Below are 21,226 nucleotides of genomic sequence, written 5' to 3' on the forward strand. Positions count from 1 at the left end.
TTTTCCTAGAGTAGGGCTTGGGATGAGTTTGGAATCTGCTGCCTTCCATCATAAGTTTTTTGTTTTTGGCTTCTTGTCATTGATTTGTATTTATTTAACAAAAGTTGAAAACTGAGTTTGAGGGCACCTGGGTGGCTCAGCGGTTGAGTGTCTGCCTTGGGCTCAGGTCGTGATCCCAGGGTCCCGGGATCGAGTCCCACGTCAGGCTCCTTGCATGGAGCCTGCTTCTTCTCCCTCTGCCTGTGTCTCTGCCTCTCTCTCTGTGTCTCTCATGAATAAATAAATAAAATCTTCAATAAAAAAAAAACAAAAACTGAGTTTGAACATGGTTTAAATGTAGAGGTGACACAAATGCCACGGTAATGCCATCTTCCAATTTTATAATGCTTAATTTGGACGAACGAAGGAGGCTGTGTTTTATATTCAGTGATAATAGTGTCCTTGTTCTAATGAAGCAATAGTTCATGTTTCCTGGGACAAAGTTGCATGGCTGGAGGCAGAATCTTTAATCCTTGAGGAAATGAGTTATTGCCAAAAACAATGAAGCAAAGCTGCTATTGTCCTCAGAGTTTTAAAAGCGTTCCAGTGTGTAGATCTTTTTTGAAGTAGTTATACAAAAGTATACCCAGCTCTCTTTGGGGGAGAACTTGAGGATATGAGGTAGGAGTGTGGCTTACTTGAAGTTGAAATAACCTTGCTGTTAATAGCATGTGAGTGGGTCCTGAATCTTGGCCAGCAATTCTGATCTAGACTCCAGAGACCTGAATTCATGTCCTACCCTCAGTTTTAGGTCTCGCTTATGTCATTATTAGCCTTTTATATTGTATTTTGTTATTTCATGTTGTTTCATCTCTAAAGATGATATGGTTTTGGGTTTAAGGTTTTAAGTAACCTTGACACCCAGTGTGTGGCCTGAACTCATGACCCTGAGATCAAGAGCTGCATACTCTCCCTACTGAGCCAGCCAGGTGCCTGGAATTTTGTATTTTATTTTATTTTTAAAGATTTTTGTTGGGCAGCCTGGGTGGCTCAGTGGTTTATTTATGTATTTATTTATTTTTGGCTTAGTGGTTTAGCACTGCCTCTGGTCCAGGGTGTGATCCTGAATGACCCAGGATCGGGTCCCGCGTCAGGCTCCCTGCATGGAGCCTGCTTCTCCCTCTGCCTGTGTCTCTGCCCCTCCCTCTCTCTCTCTCTCTCTCTCTAAATAAATAAATAAATAAATAAATAAATAAATACATAAATCTTTAAAAAATTTTTTTATTCATTTTAGAGCAAGAGAGAGAGAGCACAAGCTTAGGGAGGAGGAGAGGGAGCAGACCCTCCACTGAGCTGGGAGCCCGATGCAGGGATGAGGTACGAGATCCCAGGCCCCTGAGATCACAACCTGAGCCAAAGGCAGACACTTAACCCTCTGAGCCACCCAGGTGCCCTGAGTTTTGTATTTTAAATGTGGCTTTTCAATATATTGGAATCCCAGGGCAGTTTTTATGTCATTACAGCTCCAAAATCCCAGAGGTGATTGTTCACCTCCCCTGTGGAAAGCAATCTGGGAAGTCATTTTTCCCGTTCCTTTTGGCGTCTAAAACAATCTTAGTTCAAACTTAGATTCTCACCTTTCCTTGACAGTTTTTCTTTTGCCCTGATAGGGGAATAGGCTTCTCAGATCCCGTTCTGTTATTTCCATTATTTCCCTTTGAAGGCCATAACTTCTACCCCCTGGTTCCTGTCACTCTTATGTGAGTTGTTAGTATAGTTTTGAATTCCTCCATACATACTGGGTGGGTTAGTAATGACAGCAGTTGCTGTCACTGCTTCTTAAGAGGAAATGAGTTGAGCAGCCTAGCAGCTGCTGCCCAAGTCCCAGGCGTTGCTGTGGGTATCCTGGCAGTGCCCAGAGAGTGGGTGCTGCTTGCACGGAGTCAGCATCAAAGGGCATTGGGGGGGGGGGGGAATCCCTGGGTGGCTCAGTGGTTTAGCGCCTGCCTTCGGCCCAGGGTGTGATCCTGGAGTCCCGGGATCGAGTCCCACGTGTGGCTCCCTGCACAGAGCCTGCTTCTCCCTCTGCCTGTATCTCTGCCTCTCTGTGTGTGTCTCATGAATAAATAAAATCTTAAAACAAAGGGCATGAGGGGCAAAGTGGAGAAAGCTGGGATTTGAGCAGAAGCTGGAGTTTGGTGTGGCCTGTGCCTTCCTCTACGAGCAGACCCTCCCTTTTGGAGCTGTACTCAGGAGGCAGCTGTGTTTGAATGGCTTAGACCAGTGCCCATCCCGTAGGACTTTAGGTGGGTTACACTGGGGACGGTGCCATTGTTTGACTGGACACAGCTCTTTTTGATTACTTGTTCCCTCCAGATACAGCCTCTGCTCACGGGCTGTGATCTCCTGATTAAGGCTGGTTTCAAAGCTGAATTAAGAAAGTGCTTAGTTTCCCCATTCAGAGAAAACTGCTTCTACCTTGAGGATTAAGACACCTGCCAGTTGTTGAGCTTGGTTGGGGGCTAGTTACTGGGTTCTTCCATCAAGGTGCTTCCTTCTGTTTTCTAAGATTCTGATTTTATCCGACTTAACTTCCACCTGCCCCTGGGTCATTGTTTTCCTGAACTTCCTATTCGGTGTGGTCCCCGGGAACCAGATGCAGCCAGGGCAGGGGCAGGCCCCCTGGTCACTGCTGTGTGTCCTCCTCTGGCTGACTGGGGCCTGAGGCCGGAGACCAGGGCGGCCCGCCTCCATCTAGGGCGGGACAGGTTCTGAAGGGAGCACACTGTGCCCACCGTCCCGGGACCTGGGGGGAAGCACCGTCTGGAAACACAGCCGCAGAGCCCTCAGGAGGCACATTTCTCATGTTGGCTGGGTTCTCTTCTGGGTTTCCTGGCCCCCCCCCCCCAAGCCTTCTTGCTGTTTCCATTCTTCTGTGCACTTGGCTTTCATCCGCAGTAGCTGCTACAAGTAAAATGTGTGGACTCCTCCTATAAGAGCTGGGCATTTTTATTCTAAGTAGCACCATAGGGGCGTCCGGGTGGCTCAGTGGTTGAGTCTGCCTTTGGCTCAGGTCCTGGGATCGAGCCCCACGTCCGGTCCCCACAGGGAGCCTCCCTCTCCCTCTGCCTGTGTCTCTGCTTCTCTGCGTGTCTCTCATGAATAAATAACTCTTAAAAAAAAACAAACAGATTAAATAGCACCATGGTAAATTTTGTTAAACACAAAAGAAAAAAAAAAGTTTGGCATCTTCAGCGCAGGCAAAGACCCGGAGTTAGCCTCTCTGGAGGAGGAGGGCAGCGGAGGGTGGCGCACGGAGGAGGGGCCCCCCCAGGCCGCGCCTGAGGAAGGGGGCGCGGGGAGCCTGCCCCGGAGGTGCCCTGGCCCTGGCCGCGGGAACACCTGCGTCTCCCCAGGTGCTGGAGCAGCTGGAGGCCCCTGTCGCCACCTCAGCGCCGCTGCCCGACCCCTTCCTCACAGGCGGGGTTTGGCGCCCTCCTCAGGCCCAGCCTCGCCGCCTCGCCGCCCTCTGCCACCTGCGTGTGGGCCTGGCTCCCTCAGGGCCGAGCTGGGTGGGAGGGGGGCGGCCAACCCTTACTCGTTCCAGAAGGCTCTGGAAGGTGTGTGGAAGGAAGACGTGAGCGAGGGAGACAGGGAGCAGGAAATAACAGGCCCAGCACCTGCCTGGGGTAGCTGGCCGGCCTCGGGCCTCGGGGGTGGGTGAGGAGGAGAGGAAGCGGCAGGGAAGACGCCGGAATAACCTTGGAACCCCGCGGCTCTTTCTGGCCTTCCCGTTGGAGCTGGTTCCCTCGGCAGGTCCCCTCTTCCCAGCCGCGCCCGCCCATTCCAGTAAGGCCTTCCCTCGGCCGCCCTCAGCCTCCCGCACGTCGCTGACGCCTGTCTGCAAGCAGAGCAGCTCTTTGTTTCGTTGGAGGTTCTGCCTCTCCAGCTAAGGCTATAGATGCCTTGAAACCTGGGGGTTTTATATTTTAGGAAGCATTTGACAGGAATGGGGAAAAAAAACATTGCTCCAAAGTAATTTTTTGACCTGCCCCCCCCCCCCCCGCCTCCCCCGTATCTAGCTGGGAGAGCTCAGGGGCAGAGTAATTACCCTCCTTGCAATGCGAAGGCCTCTGTTTTCTTATCTGTAAAATTAGAGGGCTGCGTGCTCTGCTGTTTCAGGGCTCACAGCCTGTGATTCAGTGCTCTGGACCCCAGCACTTTGCTGGGGGTCCCGGGGTCAGGGTTCCATCCCCAATCTGCCAGGTAACTGAGCTTTGCTCACTTACGGTCGGGGCCGGTTCTTGCTTCCCAGCTACTTGTCGGAGCTCCTGGGATCTGGGACCACATGTGTGGAACGTGTGTGTGGTGGTCCTGAGGAGACCCCCTGTGGCCTCGGCCTTGCCCGTACCCTCTGCCAAGAACTTCGAGGCACCCAGGGGCCCTGACTTGGCCCCAAGTCTCTGTTCCAGTTCTGTATCTTGGTGTGTGCGGCTCATCCCTTCAAATGTAGGAGGGATTTCGAGGTGGAAGCGGACTGTGCCTGCCATCCAGGCATCTGGGAGGAAGGACAGTGCCAGGGACATGTGTTCCCCCAAGTGCTCCTTCTGTATCGCCTGCTTCACAGGCCTTCCCTGGATAGAGTCGGGCCCCCTCCCTGTTTCTCCTTCTCTTGCACCTGCTGCATTGTATTGGCTTAAAAATGGTTTTGGTTAAATCCTTTATTGGGATCATAGAGACAGGTAGTAGGGACAGTTTTGCTTGTAGGCAGGTTTTTTGTTTGTTTTTGCTTTAGCATCTGAGATTCGTGGGTTTCTTAAAGACCAGGAGTGGCTCATTTTCTGTTTGGGAAGTTGTTTGTTCACATTTGCGTGCCCTGCCCTTTCTCCCCCCAGCTCCGGTCTCCCTTCTCTCTGTCCAGTCAGGTGTGTTTCTTCTCTTTGTTTCTGTTCCCAGCTGTTCCGTGAGTCAGGCCCAAAGGTGGTGAGTAAAGAGCATTTTCAGAAGGAACCCTGCAGAAAGATAGTGGATCTGTGAGGATGCCTCCTGGCTGTGAAACAGAGATTTTAAGGACTGTGGATTGCGGTTAGGGCCCCTCTTAGTGGGATGGGAGGAAGAAGTACTGCTGTGATTCCCAGTGCCCAGGTGGCACTGCCCGGACCTCCCTGCAGCGTCCGTGCCAGACTGCTAGGATGATCGTGGAGGAACCTGGCCGAGGCAAGAGTGCCCAAAGTAAGAGCTGATACCGAAAGGCGGAGAAAGAAAGGGGGGTGGGGAGTAGAGGGAGAGAGATTCGGTTCACTTGTGTCTTGGGCGAGATTAGGTTCTAAATCAGTATTATTAAAAGGTAAACTGAAAAAAAAAAAAGATAAACTGAGACATATTAAAAAGTCTTTACGAATTTGAGCAAAAAATGGTTGGAATCTGGTAGCAGCAAGTTTGGAAGTGGTTAAGAGTGCTCTGCCAACAGGAACCAGGGAGAGCCTGGTAAGCAAAGAAAAATTATTTAATCAGCTGTAGCTTGACGCCTGGTTGGCTGTTGGTGATGTGTTGTCGCTAGGGTTTGAGTTTATAACCTTGAGGCTTAGAGATTTTTGCTTACCTAGGCCTAATGGCCTCATTGTTTAATTAACAGTATGCGGACTGAAGATTCAGGGTATAGTCAAAATTACCTTTGAAAATTACCTCGGGAAGGCACAGAGTTAGACATTGACATATGATCGCTTGTTAAGTTTAATGGGGCCATTTCCCCTCCAGGGTGGGAGTGTCTGTGGAGTTCCATTTGTCCTGGGCCTAGGCTTAGGGGTCATGTTCTATGAAAAGTGTGTCTTTTAAAACACCAGGATCCTACCCCAAGAGGTGCTGATACCACGAGAGATGGCATACTTTTTACCTTGTTTCAACAACCCCTCCACTCAGGCTTGACTCGTCTAGTTGTGTGTGTGTGTGTAGCACGAACCAGTCACAGGATTCCACCTTTACTGTCCCCAGCACCTGGGCTTGGGGGGGTTGGGGTGGAATCTCTTGACCCAAGAGGAATAATCCTAATATCTCTCAGTTCTGATTTACTGAAATGTTAATTTTGTGTTAAACTCAAGTCTCCAAATTCTCTGTTTTGTCCACAGGTTGCTTGTGGGGGCCCCTCGGGCGGTGGCCCTTCCGCTGCAGAGGGCCAACAGAACTGGAGGCTTGTACAGCTGTGACATCACCTCCCCAGGGCCTTGCACACGGATTGAATTTGACAACGACGGTGTGTTCTTCTGTCTTCACTGTGTCCCCTTGGCCAGCTCGCCTGTACCCCAATTTGCCCTTTCCACGAGGAAGGAAAGGGGATCCAAGCGTTTGTTCTTGGAGGAGGCCTCTTTTAATGACACGTCTTGACTGTTTCTCGTTTGCCCTGAAAACAGCTACTTTTTCAGTGATATTGGGATCCGCACAGAATTGCTGCCTTTCCTAATGTTGCTTTCTGAACGGATATGGTGTATTGATGTTGCCACCTAGTGATGGCTGAGGTCCTACAGGAGGTCGTTAAACTGAATTCAGAGCAGCGAAGAAAATCGGGCATAGTTTGTGCTTAGCTGCCAGAAGTTCTCATGTGCAAATATTTGCGAGAGAGACTCTTAAATATCCGATCTCTCAGAAGTGAGAGCTGACCGTCATGGATAATTTTGCCCAACCGGCTCAACTAGAGGCTTGTGTTGGGAGGGATCTATGCTGGGCAGAGCAGTTAGTATACTGAGAAGCTTCCAAGCAAGCCAGATTTGACATATCTGGTCTAAGTAGATTTGCAGATTCACGTTTATGTTCTTCTCTTGCTTTTTCATCTTTTAGAAATAACACTTGTGTGGTTTTTTTTCTCTTCACTGAATAGAAAATGATATATGTTAATTGTGGGGAAACTTGTAAAAGATAACCAACCTATATAAGGGAAAAACCAAAAGCCCATGGGTAATCTAGACATAATCACTCTTCAATATTTTGGCTTCTCTCTATTTAAGGTTGTTTAGTTTTCACATTTTTGTAATGATTCAAGATTTTAAAAAAATCATGCCTGCCTTCTCATTGAGGAAGGCAAAAATTTGGATATAGGGTCATACAGTAGGTTCAGATTGATGCTGAAATGAACACATACATGATGATATTTATGGTTTCTCTCTTTTGGAGGGGAAGGGGTAAAAACTAAATATATCGCTTTCCTTTTTCGGCATTGATAGAACAGCATAAAGTGAGTCTGAGGCCTTGTCTTCCCATCTCTAAGAAAGAAAAGAATAATTCATGCTATTATGTAAATAACAAATTTGGGTCTGTAGAGAAGTATCCACTTCTTGTGGATGGCAACTGGAGTTTGGAAACTGGATTTTTACATCATTGCTTTAAGTCGCATTTGTGGGAAGGCTACTCCTGAGTCTCATAATTTTCAAATAGCTTTTTGTACTCAGGATCTTGGTTGTCAGAAAGAGCATGGGGCCATCAAGTAAAGCTATATATTTTATGTAAAGAATTTTAAGCAGATTCTTACCAGTAAGCACTTAACCTATTTTCTTAAAAGGAGAAATAATTTTTCTGGAGTGAGTAATTGAATTTGCTGAGGAGCAAGACTTGGAATCTAGGCAGTTTAGAAACCATCTTTTATTTCTGTTCATCTTTTGCTTCATTGCCTGCTTCGGTCACTTTGAAGTCCTAACTATGTGTATGTAACCTGTGCTGCTTTCCACAGCTGACCCTTCATCAGAAAGCAAAGAAGATCAATGGATGGGGGTCACCGTGCAGAGCCAAGGTCCAGGAGGCAAAGTTGTGGTAAGTGTGGAAAAGCAGGCTCATTCCACAAGGTCGGAGTGCCTGTCATGTGCTAGCACCATGCTGACAGCAGAGAACAAGATGGGCAGAGTCCTGCCCACACACAGGGGACATTCCAGAACACTCGCTGCTTTAAAGCAGGAATTGATGTCAGGAAGAAATTGAGGCATTATTTTTTTCTGTGATTTCTAAAGATTTTTATTTATTTACTTTAGAGAGAGTGTGTGCAAGTAGAGGGAGGGGCAGAGGGAAAAGGAGAGAGAGAATCTCAAATAGACTCCATGCTGAGTGAGTGTGGAGCCCGACGTGGGCCTCAATCTCACGATCCTGAGATCATGACCTAAGCTGAAATCAAGAGTCGGATGAATAGCCAGCTGAGCCACCCAGGCGCCCCTCTGTGACTTCTGATACACTTTTTTTTGAAGACTTTATTTCTTCATGAGAGACACAGAGAGAGGCAGAGACATAGGCAGAGGGAGAAGCAGGCTCCCCGCGGAGAGCCCCTTGCGGGACTCAATCCCTGGACCCCAGGATCACGGCCTGAGCTGAAGGCAGATGTTCAGCTGTTGAGCCACCAGACGTCCCTGATATATTTCTTTAGAATTTTCAGACTCAAGTTATTAATAAGCCTTCACTGAATATCTCTAAAGCACCAGATGGTCTTTAGAATGCAGAACACAACTAGATGATGGTTTGTGTCCCAGGAACTATGTGGCTTTTTGAGTTATAAAAAATAATGGGAATGGGAATGGAAAGTAAGAGCAGGTAATTTAAAACTCTGGTTGGTTGTTCTCAACATCTTCAAATACCAGCAGTAGTGAAGGAAATACAAGCGGCAGTGAAGGAAAGGTTATCAGGTGGATTGCGGGAGGTGGCCTTCCAGGCTGGATTATGATGGTTTCTCTCTGTGTCTCTTTCAAAATCTGATTGCTCTTAAATCCTATATCTTATAGATATATGATTTTGAAAAAAAAATGAGAATTTTACCGAACCCTGAATTTTGATAGTTAAGGGATTACAGGAAATCAACTTGGATATCATGAAGTCTGGTAGTCAGCCTGTGGTACATGGAGGGTAACCATGAATACCTTGTAAATTATAGAGATTATTCCATCTTTTCTGGCAGTGGAATTCTCTCTGCCTTTTAAAATAAACTTAATCGGCATTTAGAGCATAAGTTAGTACTGGTTATAAGGAAATAGTTGTCTTTGTTTTAACTGTTGTTTGCCTGGTCCCTATGGAAATATGTCTGATTTCTCTCCTCTGGAATATAAGTACATATTTTCATAAATATACTGATGTGAAAGCTTAATTAAGTTAATAAAATGTTTCCCATTGTTGATGTGACAAGTAAAATTACACATAAATTGCCTGTGGATTACAGATTGACATCCAGTATTTGGACCGGAGCATTATTCTTCGGGTGAGAATGAGACCAAAGTCCTAGTTCTTATATGCTAGCCAGTGGTCTCCATATGCCACTTTGGGGAGCAGTTGCTGGTTTTGGATCCGGTCCCATTTAGAATTAATCTCTTTATTACAAATTGATAAAATGGTCCAATAATAAACATGAGGTTTATAGAAATGAATAGGCTACTCTACTCCATCTGTTTGCAGACATGTGCTCACCGATATGAAAAAAGGCAACATGTCAATACAAAGCAGGAATCCCGAGATATCTTTGGAAGGTGTTACGTCCTGAGTCAGAATCTCAGGATTGAGGATGACATGGATGGAGGAGACTGGAGTTTTTGCGATGGCCGATTGAGAGGCCATGAAAAATTTGGTTCTTGCCAGCAAGGAGTAGCAGCTACTTTTACTAAAGACTTCCATTACATTGTGTTTGGAGCCCCGGGCACTTATAACTGGAAAGGTATGACATGTATTTGTAGCAATAGAGATTAGAATGACTACATAATTTCTCTTCTATGTACCATGATTGAGTATATTTTAGGTTAAACCAAAATGTATTATAAGGCACTTGTATATTATAGAAGTAAGGTAAGGTAGGATATTCTCTCAATTACATGATTTCAAAAACAGTAGTGTGAATGTATGTGTGAAGATAGTTTTCCCCTTTACCAGGAATTTACATTAATACAAGTAGTTAACTTTTTTCTCTAAGAATATAATAATTAACATTTGCAGTTTTTTCTGTTTCCGCATTTTCTTGAGGCTGAAAGTTTTTTCAGTTTTAATGTTAATAAACATTTTAAGGTAGTGATCTGAAAACAAAATAATTGAGCGGTGTCATATACAAGTAACAGTGTTTTGATACAGACATTTCTTTCATTATATATTATCTTAAAAGGCAGTAGTTTGCTAATAAAGTAAAAAAGAAGGGTAGATGACAAATCAGGGAATTTTGAGATGATAATTTTAGAAATTTATAGGAAAGTTGTTTAATTAGGATTGTGATGTAGATAAAAGGAGACACTGGGAGGGAGTCTCAATTTGGGCAAATCTGGTCAGCTCCTGTAATAAAGTTTAACTTCTCTGAAGAAATGAGGCAGGCATAGAAAACCACTATGTTATCCAGGACAATTAATTTAACTCTAATGCATAATGGAGAGAAATGCATAGGATTTAGACATAAGACATTTTTTTGTGTGAAATTTATTAAAATAAATGTTACAACATTTTTTCTCCTTAAGAAAAACTTAGGAATATTTTCCCTTCTGCATCAGAAAAATCTCTCAAGTTTGAATTCCTATTAGAAATCATCTTTGAGTACACCTTCCTCTTTCTGTCATCCATAGTAACCTTTGGGAGTAATTTCATTTGGCCTCTGCACCCCCAACTTAACAGTATTTGTCAGGTTATATTGACCTAATCAAAATAACACATTGAATTTAGAAATAGTTTTATTGTAGCAAGAATAGATGCCATTTGGAGTAAAACAACAAAGACACCCACAGTTATGTATGTATATGTTTATGGGAAACATGTCTTACCTGCTTTATAAACCCTGACTTAAAATATTACCATTTTTAAAAGTCCCATAGTGGGCTTATACTAGGAAATCTCTTTTTACCTGTTAATTGTGAAAATTTTAGAGAGAAGAAATCTTCGTTAAAGTGATTTGGAGAAAGGATCACAACATTTTTACATTATAGTAAAGTAGATAAATTGATACAGGATTACAGAAAATGTAAAACACACCAGGCTCATATAATTCTTAGAAAGTTACTTTCTAGAAGTAGATTTAACTAAGTAAGCATTTCATTTTCCATCTGGTTTTATGGCATTATAGAGAGAATTCCTAAAAATGCATGGGGCATTGGCATTTTTTTTTAATTACTAGAACAAATTTCTTTGTAAAAATTCACATGAACTTGATTTTTTAACTTTAATAACCTCAAAAGTCTTCTCTTTCCTTTGTCCTTTTTCCCTTTGTCTAGACTTTTCTTCCTGTCCTTATGGTGATAACGTGAGGCATGTTTATCAGGAAACATCTCTTTTATTTTATTCCATCTTCATGTGTTTTTTGTTTGTTTGTTTTTTTGCCATTTCATTTCTTTAGGCATTGTTCGTGTAGAGCAAAAGAATAACACTTTTTTTGACATGAACATCTTTGAAGATGGGCCTTATGAAGTTGGTGGAGAGACCGACCATGACGAAAGTCTAGTTCCTGTTCCCGCTAACAGTTACTTAGGTAGGATCGAGCGCAGCTGGCTTGCCCGCCTTTGCAGATGCCTCAGTGTGACACTGTCCTCCCAGGACCCAGGACTTCGAGGCTGAGGGTAGCCAGGCAGAGCCAGGGGCCTATGGCTGCATTGGATTTAAGCTTTGGTGATCCCGAGGTCACCTGACTGATGCTTGGGACCCTTCCCTTCTGACCTGCGCTCCCCTGAAGCAGGTGGAAACCTACCCTCTCCTAAAATTGTCCCGCAGGGAAGTCTGTCTCTCGAGCTGGTGTCAGCCCCTGTAAACTGAAACAGGCTGTTCCTGCAGCCCAGGAGGGAAAATGATGGATCTCAGCAGAAAGCTGAGCTGCCGCGTCTCTCCTGTTAGTGCTTCCTTCAGAGATACTCTTAAGAGCTACATTTATGAAGTTACTCTGAAGTGGCAGGTCAAGACCTCCAGGTCTTTCCCTTGTGATTTATTCTCCAAGGGTCGGCCTTGCTTCTGGATTGGGGGCCCCATGTCACAGGGCCCCTGGCAGGTGGCACCATGGCTTTCCAGCTGAATCTGAGAAGGACTGCTAGAGCAGCTTTGAGGACACCCAGATTGTGTCTTAAGTGCCAATTCCCTAACTCCTAAGGCTCGTTTGCATTACTAATGGGTGTCCTAAATTATTCATGTGCATTATGGTAATTACACAAAGGCTTTTAAAAGCTTTAATTCTTGGTATGAGTTGACATAAAGAATAATTATTGTGCATTTCTTGGAAAAAAATGTAAAAAATCTCCTAATCCTAAATAGTAACCTATTTTTTTTTTTGAAAGTATCCCTATGCTAGAGATGTTACTGGAACAGTGGAAGGTGAAAGTAAAAACGTAAGAATAATTCTAAACAATGTGTTAGGAAGCATATTCTTAAACTGTTCTAATTATATAGATATGCATGAACGGTACTGTTAATTAAAAAAAAAAATCCTTGCAGACACTTCCCCTTCCCTCCAAATTAAACATTTGGTTTGAAGGAATAGAAGAGGGCAAAGAAAAGTTAAACTTACCACTTATTAAGTGCCGACTATATGCTGTATTTACCGCTATACAGGTGTTACTTGACTTTTCCATCAATATTATACAATAAATATGATTGTCCCTCTTTTGCTGATTGAAAAAAAATGTGACTTAGGGAGATTAATTTTGTAGTCCAAGGTCCCACATTTGCTGATCCCTCAGCCAAGGAAAGAAAGCTGGTGACTAGGAGGCAGAGAGGGAAGCAGCTGGGTATGTGAGTGCCAGCGAGGTTGGTGGCTTTGCAGGACGGAGATGGGACACAGACACCAGCAGTTTGCAGTCTCGGTTATTAAATATGATTTTTCAGGGTAAATATCATCAACAAACCTGGATCTTATTTGAATATGTTTTACTAGGCAGCCTCCCATCAAATGTGGTACTTAGGGATTATTTATGATCAGAAGTAATTTTAAATTACAATTCAACAGTTAAGAAACCTGGTCACGGTTTTCCAGTCAGGAAACCAGCACTTCGGTCTTTAAGATAGATGCCCTTGGATTTTTAGAAACATAGTTGCTCCTAGAGCATTCGAAAAGATTTGGCATATTTTATTAAACACGTTTGCCACTTTGAAGAATGAATTCCCTCAAAAGTGGATGCCTGGAGGGGGACACAGTCAAGTTTGTATTGTTACGTTTTTGTTGTCCATGCTGTCTGTGCATCTGTCATTTCAAAAAATCAGTGGTTTGAGGAATAAAATGATCTGCTTGAGGTTTTGGAAGCTGGCAAAAAAGGGTGGCTTGCCAGATGTGGCGGCAGCCTCGTCGTCCAGCGGGAGCAGCAGTAGCTGCTGTGCCTCTTACGAAGCATAATTGCTTTCTCTTCAATCTCTTCCGTTCCATGCATGTGTCTAGGCCTGCTGTTTTTGACCAGCGTTTCCTATACAGATCCTGATCAGTTTGTTTATAAAACACAGCCTCCCAGGGAGCAGCCCAACACATCCCCTGATGTGATGATGAATAGCTACCTAGGTTTGTGACCTCTGAGATGACAAATAAATTGTCTTGGTCATGGTCATTAAAAAAAATTTTTTTTTGATCCATACAGAGCATAAATCTTTTTATTTTCTATTTCATTTCAAGTGAAGCACACATGAAAAGCATGCCATGCTTGAGGCTCTGCTGCCCAGATGGTTTTCAGAGCTGGATTTGATTATATCACCCTGTTCTAAACTTGGAGCTCATCATATTTTTCAACTCACTTCAGTTTGAGAACCGTAACAGTAGTGGTGAAGCTTTTTATAAATCACAATAAAAAGGGTGAGCCTGTATCCGCCTCACCTTAATATAGCAAGATTTGCTTAATTTGAGTGGTTTTGACATAGACGTTTATATTCACTTGCTACCGGACCTCACTTAGTCTGTTATCTGACATCCTACCTGATGATTTGTGATTAGGATTCTAGCATTTTCTACCCTCTGAACAAGTATGTAATTGTCACCAGTGACAACTAGCTCACCTCTATTGTTCATACTAGGTTCTCAAATACTTTTATCTCACCAATCATGGTCTTGTTTGCATGTTTGTGTCTGAGAATTAAATTGGTCCACAATATTGAAATGCTGCCTTGTGGTATATGAATGATGCTAGTGTTTGTTCCTGCCTGATTACTAGGGAGACTGATGAATATGGAAGTTACTAACCATTACATTATAGCAGAACCCTATAGCATGCACCCGGGTATGTTGTGTCCGGTTGTATCCCTCTGTATACTTCCCCGTGATAATTTAGTATCTAGCTTGATCTCCTTTTACCACAGTCCCAGTATTAAAATGGATTGCAAACAGCTTCTTAAGATGCACGAATGCTTTGTGATTCATTTTACACATACGCCAAATAGCATGGGTGCTTTCATTTAAAAGTCAATATATTTCCATAGGAAGCAATGAACTAGCCTACTACTTTGTACTCTTAGCTCTGTAGCTCTTTCATGTTGTAAATCTGATCGCTGGGAGAGAGGCCCAGAAAGTAAGGGGTGGGAGGCCAGAGGAAAAGGCAGCGATGGGTTACCAGTGTTAGATACCTCCTGAAATATAGGGTGATGTCAACTGTTACTTTGTTTTTTTCTAGGCTTTTCTTTGGACTCAGGAAAAGGTATTGTCTCTAAAGATGAGATCACTTTCGTGTCTGGTGCTCCAAGAGCCAATCACAGTGGAGCTGTGGTTTTGCTAAAAAGAGACATGAAGTCTGCACATCTTCTCCCTGAGTACATTTTTGATGGGGAAGGTCTGGCTTCATCATTTGGTTATGACGTGGCAGTGGCGGACCTTAACAAAGATGGGTAAGAGCATCTTAGGTTATTTTATCTTTGCCAAGAAACTGTTGGTTCTTTGGCTTTTGTAGGTCTTGACAAGAGCCATCCTTTCAGGTTAGTTGATTCAAAGAATATTTTTGCTGCCAGATTTTTACCATCCTGCCACAACATCTTTATCACTTGTATTTTGGCAGCATTCATTACCCTCCCCAGGTAATTTAAAATTTCAGTTTTTACTTACGTTTTGGGATCATGGGTCTGTGAGAATTAAAACTTTGGGGGAAAATCACTCAAAAAATGATACCCACGTGGTTCTTCTGTTCTGTGGCTTAGGGAGCTGTTGGAGCATCCAGAATGTCCTTTTGAAAATAGGGATGGGTGACAAAGTAATATTTATGTCTGGTGGTGCCAGCTTGGGTGGCGGGGGAGTGTAGAGTCTGTGCAGTCTTGTTCTAACTTGAGGATTGTCTCCAGGTTCTTACCTTTGATGATGTTCTGTGGGAATTTATTGCAGGCTCCTGTGCAAAATGTCTTACCTGAACATAACATAAATACTTACGTGCCTAAACATTACAGTATCTAAACATTTCATAACTGTACCTAAAAAAAATGTTTTAATTGATGAGAAATCAATATCAGATTTGAGGTCCTTTCTACATCCTGTCTCTGTGTTCTTAGTACCTGGGATGGCGTTATTCTTTGTGAGCTCACTGGTATTTTAGCTGATGGTTCACTCATCCCTCATTATGTTTTTAGGTGGCAGGATATAGTTATTGGAGCCCCACAGTATTTTGATAGAGATGGAGAAGTTGGAGGTGCTGTGTATGTTTACATTAACCAGCAAGGGAGGTGGAATAATGTCAAGCCAATTCGTCTTAATGGAACCAAAGATTCCATGTTTGGCATTGCAGTAAAAAATATTGGTGATATTAATCAAGATGGCTACCCAGGTAGGTAATAGACTGTGAAATAGTTATGATGCTCCTAGATGGATTATTTGATCATCTAAAATAATTCTGTCGCATCTTATTTTGAATCATCATATTGGAACATTTTTAAAATGTAGTGTTTGTTGAAATGTGATGTTGTCAACAGATATTGCAGTTGGAGCTCCTTATGATGATATGGGGAAGGTTTTTATCTATCATGGATCCCCGAACGGCATAAATACCAAGCCAACACAGGTAACCAGACAGCCTGGATTTCTACGATAAGGGTCTCTGCTTTTTGCCTTCTAATAGGATATTTGGGTTTGTGTGCATTTTCACACTACTCGTGTTTTATCTACGAATAGTATGAACTTTGTGGGGTTTTAAAAAATGTATTATTAGAAGATAGCTTGGAGAGAGATTTAAAATAAGCACATCATTGCATTTATTTGTCCAATTTCTTAGATAAACTAGGAATCAAAGTAATCCAAAGGAAAAGACAGTTTTACCCAGATAGCATAAATAGATGGAAATGTGAGGTCTTTCCTTTAGTAGCATACTACCTGGAGGTAAAATGGGGCAAATGAAGTAGATGGTTGTGATTACATGGAGAATTGAGACTCCAAAAATTAAAAATTGCTCTTGAGAAAAATAAGACATTTGGAGGGCAGGTAAAGAAGCTCATCAAAAATCGGCTCTTTGATCCTTTGAGATATAATGTAAAGCAGATGACTTCTGTGGAATAAAATGTATGAAGTGTTGGAGCACATATATACTTATAATTTATTTATCATTTAGTATAATATATAAGTGAACTCTTAACCTGCAGTTTACAAGGACACATGTGGCTTCTTCAAAGCAGAGAAGAGCTCATTGTGGTACAGAGGAGTGCATTGTGGTAGCCCACTGATCATTCTGATGCCCTGTTTATTTCAGATCCTTGAGGGTAAATCCCCTTATTTTGGATATTCAATTGCTGGAAATATGGACCTTGATAGAAATTCCTACCCTGATGTCGCTGTTGGCTCTCTCTCAGATTCAGTAACCGTGTTCAGGTATGTGATTGCCGACTTCAGTTTGAGTATGTTCAGTATTCAGGTTCTCCTCAGATTTTGACCTTTTAATTGAAAATAATAATACCTAGGGCAGCCCTGGTGGCGCAGCGGTTTGGCGCCACCTGCAGCCTGGGGTATGATCCTGGAGACCTGGGATCGAGTCCCATATCAGGCTCCCTGTGTGGAGCCTGCTTCTCCCTCTGCCTGTGTCTCTGCCTCTCTCTCTCTCTGTGTCTATGACTAAATAAATAAAATCTTTAAAAAAAAAAAAAAAAAAAGAAAATAATAATACCTATATCTCAAGTCAAAGGCTTATGGATTTTGAAGATTTTTCTTTCAACAGTGGCATAACCATGCGATAAAAACCTATTTTGTAATACCCTACTAATTTTGAATTGAGAAGAAAGTCACAACTGGTGAAAATTTTTTACTTCATAGGTACTTTTAAAACCTTATATTTTGATTAAAAGATGAAACATAAAATTTGACAGTACAGAGAAAATAAGAAAGGAAGTAAGAATCCCTTTTAACTATCTTTTATTAATAAACTCCAAAATTTTGGTTTCTAAGTCTTTTGTGTTCTGTGAATGTTCATGTATATTTAACAAAACAGCTAGTAATGTACATATTGTTTTGCAATTTGCTTTTGTCAGTTTGTAATACCCAGTGCATTTTCTCAATGTCAGTGAGTTTATAGCGCATGGGGGGCTCTCCCCCTGCCCTTGAGCACTTTTCTGAGATGAAGTTAATGGCCACTTGTAAAGTGTCACAGGGTTAGGTCTAGTTTATTTAACAATTGCCATGCTGTTGGATATTTATGCTGCTTTCTAGGTTTGTGGTTTTTCATGATACACAGGCTGGTAAACATCCTTGCTTTTGTGCATGTCCTGAATTATTTCCTCATGATAAATTCCTTAAAGGTAAATTTGCTGAGTGGGAGCTCATATAGGTTTTCAGATTCACCAAAATGACCTCCAGAAAGGCTGTATGGGTTTGCCTGTGAGCTTTGCCGGAGTCCTCTTTTTCCTAGTGGTCTCATCACTGCTGGGGACCACCATTAAAAGTCATTTATTTCATTTTTAATTTTAAAAGTAGCACATTCTTGTAAAAAAAAAAAAAAGTTAATAACTTCAGAAATTGCAAGTTCCCCAATATTCCCATCTTCCACAAAATAACTTTGGATAATTTTGGGTATCTTTCTGCTTCTAGGGCATCATCTGAGGGCCATTTTCAACTCCTGTTCTCTAATCTGGTTCTTAAAAACCTAATCTCTTTTGATTCTTAAAAATCTAATCTTGTAAAAAAAAAAAATCTAATCTTGTCAGTATAGACACATCCATCTTATTTTTTTTTAACAAGTTAATATTATTTCATTCTATGCATTTAATTTTCAGTTGATGGAATTATTAGTGTCTGACCTGTAGCTCACATAAATAGTGTGCTACTGTATATTATACATCTCTATGTAATAGGGTGGTGGTTTTTTCCTTAAGAAAAATTCCTGGAAATAGCATCTCTGGGATAAAAGTTAGCACATTTTTTGTATTAATATATATATCTGCAGAGAGATTGTGACAGTTTATGTTCGTGGCAGCAAGCTATGAGAAAGCCTCATTTCTCACACCTATAATAGGATTGAACATGATGAATCTATTTGATTTTTGCCCATGTGCTATGTAACCTCATCTTTTGGCTAAATTTGCATTTCTTGGATTGTTAGAACCATTTGGGTTTTTGTTTCTTTTTTAACTATTTTACTTTATAGCTATTTTTCTTAGACATTTTATTTTTAAAAATATTTTATTTACTTGATAGCACAAGCAGGGGGAGTGGCAGAGGGAGAAGGAGAAGCAGCAGGCTCTCCACCGATCAGGGAGCCCAATGTGGGGCTTGCTCCCAGGACCCTGGGATCATGATCTGAGCCGAAGGCAGGCTCTTAACCAACTAAGCCACCCAGGAACCCCTTTAAAGATGTTTCAAATGGGTGTTAATGTACAGTGAAACCCTAAAGGAAAAAAAAAACCCATCATTATCCTGTAGACTTCGAGAAAAGTGTCAGGTAGAGATGTAGTCTCAGTATCTAAAATATAATCCTAAGCAGAAACCTCTGGGGATAAGAAACTGATGTCAAAAAGATGCTTCTGGAAAAACTATAAAAATATAGAATATAGTATATGTGTCTAGAATATCATAGAAAAATAGTTTTCTGATTAGATGGCAAGATCTGTGAAAGCCTTTCACGTGAAAACGAAGAACCACCACAGAAGTTACAGATAGCAGGAGTAGGAGACCTGAAAAGAAGTGGAGAAGAATGTATCTGAGATGTTAGTGAGGACAAAGAAAGTTAAAAGGAAAAAAAGTTAACTAAATGAACATGTGTACGTGATTGAGAAAAGCGAAGCCTTGGGGAAAACATCAATAGATCAGCAGTGGTTTGTGTTGTAGTGATACATCTCTGTCCTAGGAACCCAGGGGCCACCTAAGCTGTCACACTGGGGAGTGTGTGGTTCTGTGTGCCCTCTGAGGTTAAAGCATTTGGCCTCTAGTCTGTCCGCTGGTTCTCAAACACTGCCTTTATATTATGCCTGTTTCTCTTTGTTCATATAGGCATTAATCTTAAAATATTCAATGTTTTTTATTTTTTAAAGATTTTTTTTTTAGAGAGAGAGAGAGAGAGGAGAGCGTGTACATAAGCAGGAGGGGCGCAGTGGGGAGGGCAAAGGAATCTTTTAGCAGACTCCATGCTTAGCGTGGGGCCTGACACAGGGCTTGATCCCACAACCCTGAGATCACGACTGGAGCCAAAACGAAGAGTCAGATGCTTGACAGATTGTGGCACCCAGGCACCCCTTAAAATATTCAATGTTTTTAAAAGGTGGAAAGTATGTAACATGCAGCTAAGTGTGCATCAAAATGCAGTGTGCACTTCTAGTTGAGGTATAGCCCTCAGGTATCAAGACGCCTTGAGTTCCTATACCAAAATTTGGTTACCAAGTTTTCTCAGCACATAACCTATTTTTAGTTAAATATTTGCCGCTGAATATAGCTGGCATGTAGTATTCATGTCCTAATAAGTAGGTTGACTATGAACCCTATGAACTTGTTCCTTCTTTGCTCCAACATAGCACAAAAGTAAATTTTAACATCTTTTCATATAAATAGGAGAACTTAATTCCCTTATTTTACAAATAGAAAACTGGAAGCCCAGAACTGCTTAAGCTTGAGGCTGGATCCTGGGAGCCAAGGATCACAACATGTATGCATTTTTCCTCCTGAAATCATAATAGTACTTCAAGGTAGTTCATAAATAAATGCCAAACAAACGAGAGGTAGCTGAACCAGAAAGATTTGCTTCATGTGTTAAGGCACAATTTTCCTGATTCATCATGTGTTGTGCATTCAAATTTTGTATATATTGTTGTGTTTAAAAAGGTGGGGGGGCACCTGGCTAGCTCGGTCGGAAAAGCATGCAACACTTGATCTCAAGGTCTTGAGTTTGAATCCTAGGATGGGTATAGAGTTTACTTAAAAAAAAAAAAAAAAGTAAAAAGAATTTTAAATAAAAAATAGAAATAAAAATGTTTTAGGCAGAACTGTGTTAAAATATTTCCTTCTGATATTTATGTCACGTCAGGGCCTTAATACTATGATCTGTAAAACACTGTTGCTTCTGTAGCAACTGGATTTTCAATAATTGGATTTTTCCCTCTTAAAATATGCTTTCAAAACTTTAATTAGGAATATCTGGTTAGTATCTTAGAAAACTAACAGCTATCTAAAATAATAATAGAAAAGTCAACAGTTGAGGTAAAAAGAAATTTATAAACAGGAATGTGGGGACAGGATTTGTCCTTTTATAGACTCCCACTTTGCCCATGAATGTACTCGGGTCTTCTCTAGCCTACCGACAGATTGATTCCAGAAGTTCCAGCTCACCATTTGGGATTTGGAATGCATTATCCTATCAAATACTCTTCCCCAGGATGACTGGTTTACCAGAAGCCCAGGAAACTCAGTCTAACTGGATCCATGTGGTAATGAGACCATGGATCCCATTCTGCGTTCTGGCTGGGGAGTGATGGAGATGAGCGGGGCCTACCTCCCCCATCCCACTTGCACCATATACTTGGATTTTGTGGCAGAGGTCAGAAATAGGCTGGTGGTGTTGACCCCTTTGGCTGTGGGAGGTAGGGGAGAAGATGTAAGGGACAGCAAGATGTTTTTATATGGTGAGAAGGGCCAAAGGTATGGGATTCCAGCTACTTGAGTGTGTTTGTGAGGCTTGGGTTAGGCAGAGGAGAGATGGGAAAGGCTAAAGGCTTGAATTTTTGCTTATGGAGCTACTGTGGGGGTAGAAAAGTTGTAGCCCATTCTGGTGGCAGAAGGACAAAGACTTAAGGCTGGGGATGGGGGGTTCCAAGGAAGCGCAAACATTTGTAGGATAGAGACCTGTCAGCTTGGGATTGCCTGTATTACTGTATTACTACAATTCATGTATATGTAGAAACCCTGATAGTGAGCATC

At 42.2% G+C, this 21,226-nt stretch overlaps 1 protein-coding gene across 2 annotated transcripts in view; it reads left to right on the forward strand.

The window, feature by feature from the left end:
• ITGA6 (integrin subunit alpha 6) overlaps positions 1-21,226 on the forward strand; it is an 82,447-nt gene that overhangs the window by 31,786 nt on the left and 29,435 nt on the right. For both annotated transcript variants that reach the window (XM_041774015.1, XM_041774016.1), the window contains exons 2-9: positions 6,105-6,229; positions 7,697-7,776; positions 9,394-9,649; positions 11,300-11,431; positions 14,535-14,745; positions 15,475-15,668; positions 15,814-15,902; positions 16,584-16,702. In XM_041774015.1, coding sequence (XP_041629949.1) covers positions 6,105-6,229; positions 7,697-7,776; positions 9,394-9,649; positions 11,300-11,431; positions 14,535-14,745; positions 15,475-15,668; positions 15,814-15,902; positions 16,584-16,702 — 1,206 coding nt within the window. The remainder of the gene's footprint in view (positions 1-6,104; positions 6,230-7,696; positions 7,777-9,393; positions 9,650-11,299; positions 11,432-14,534; positions 14,746-15,474; positions 15,669-15,813; positions 15,903-16,583; positions 16,703-21,226) is intronic.

Source organism: Vulpes lagopus, chromosome 11, assembly GCF_018345385.1.
Source record: "Vulpes lagopus strain Blue_001 chromosome 11, ASM1834538v1, whole genome shotgun sequence".
Lineage (NCBI taxonomy): Eukaryota > Metazoa > Chordata > Mammalia > Carnivora > Canidae > Vulpes > Vulpes lagopus.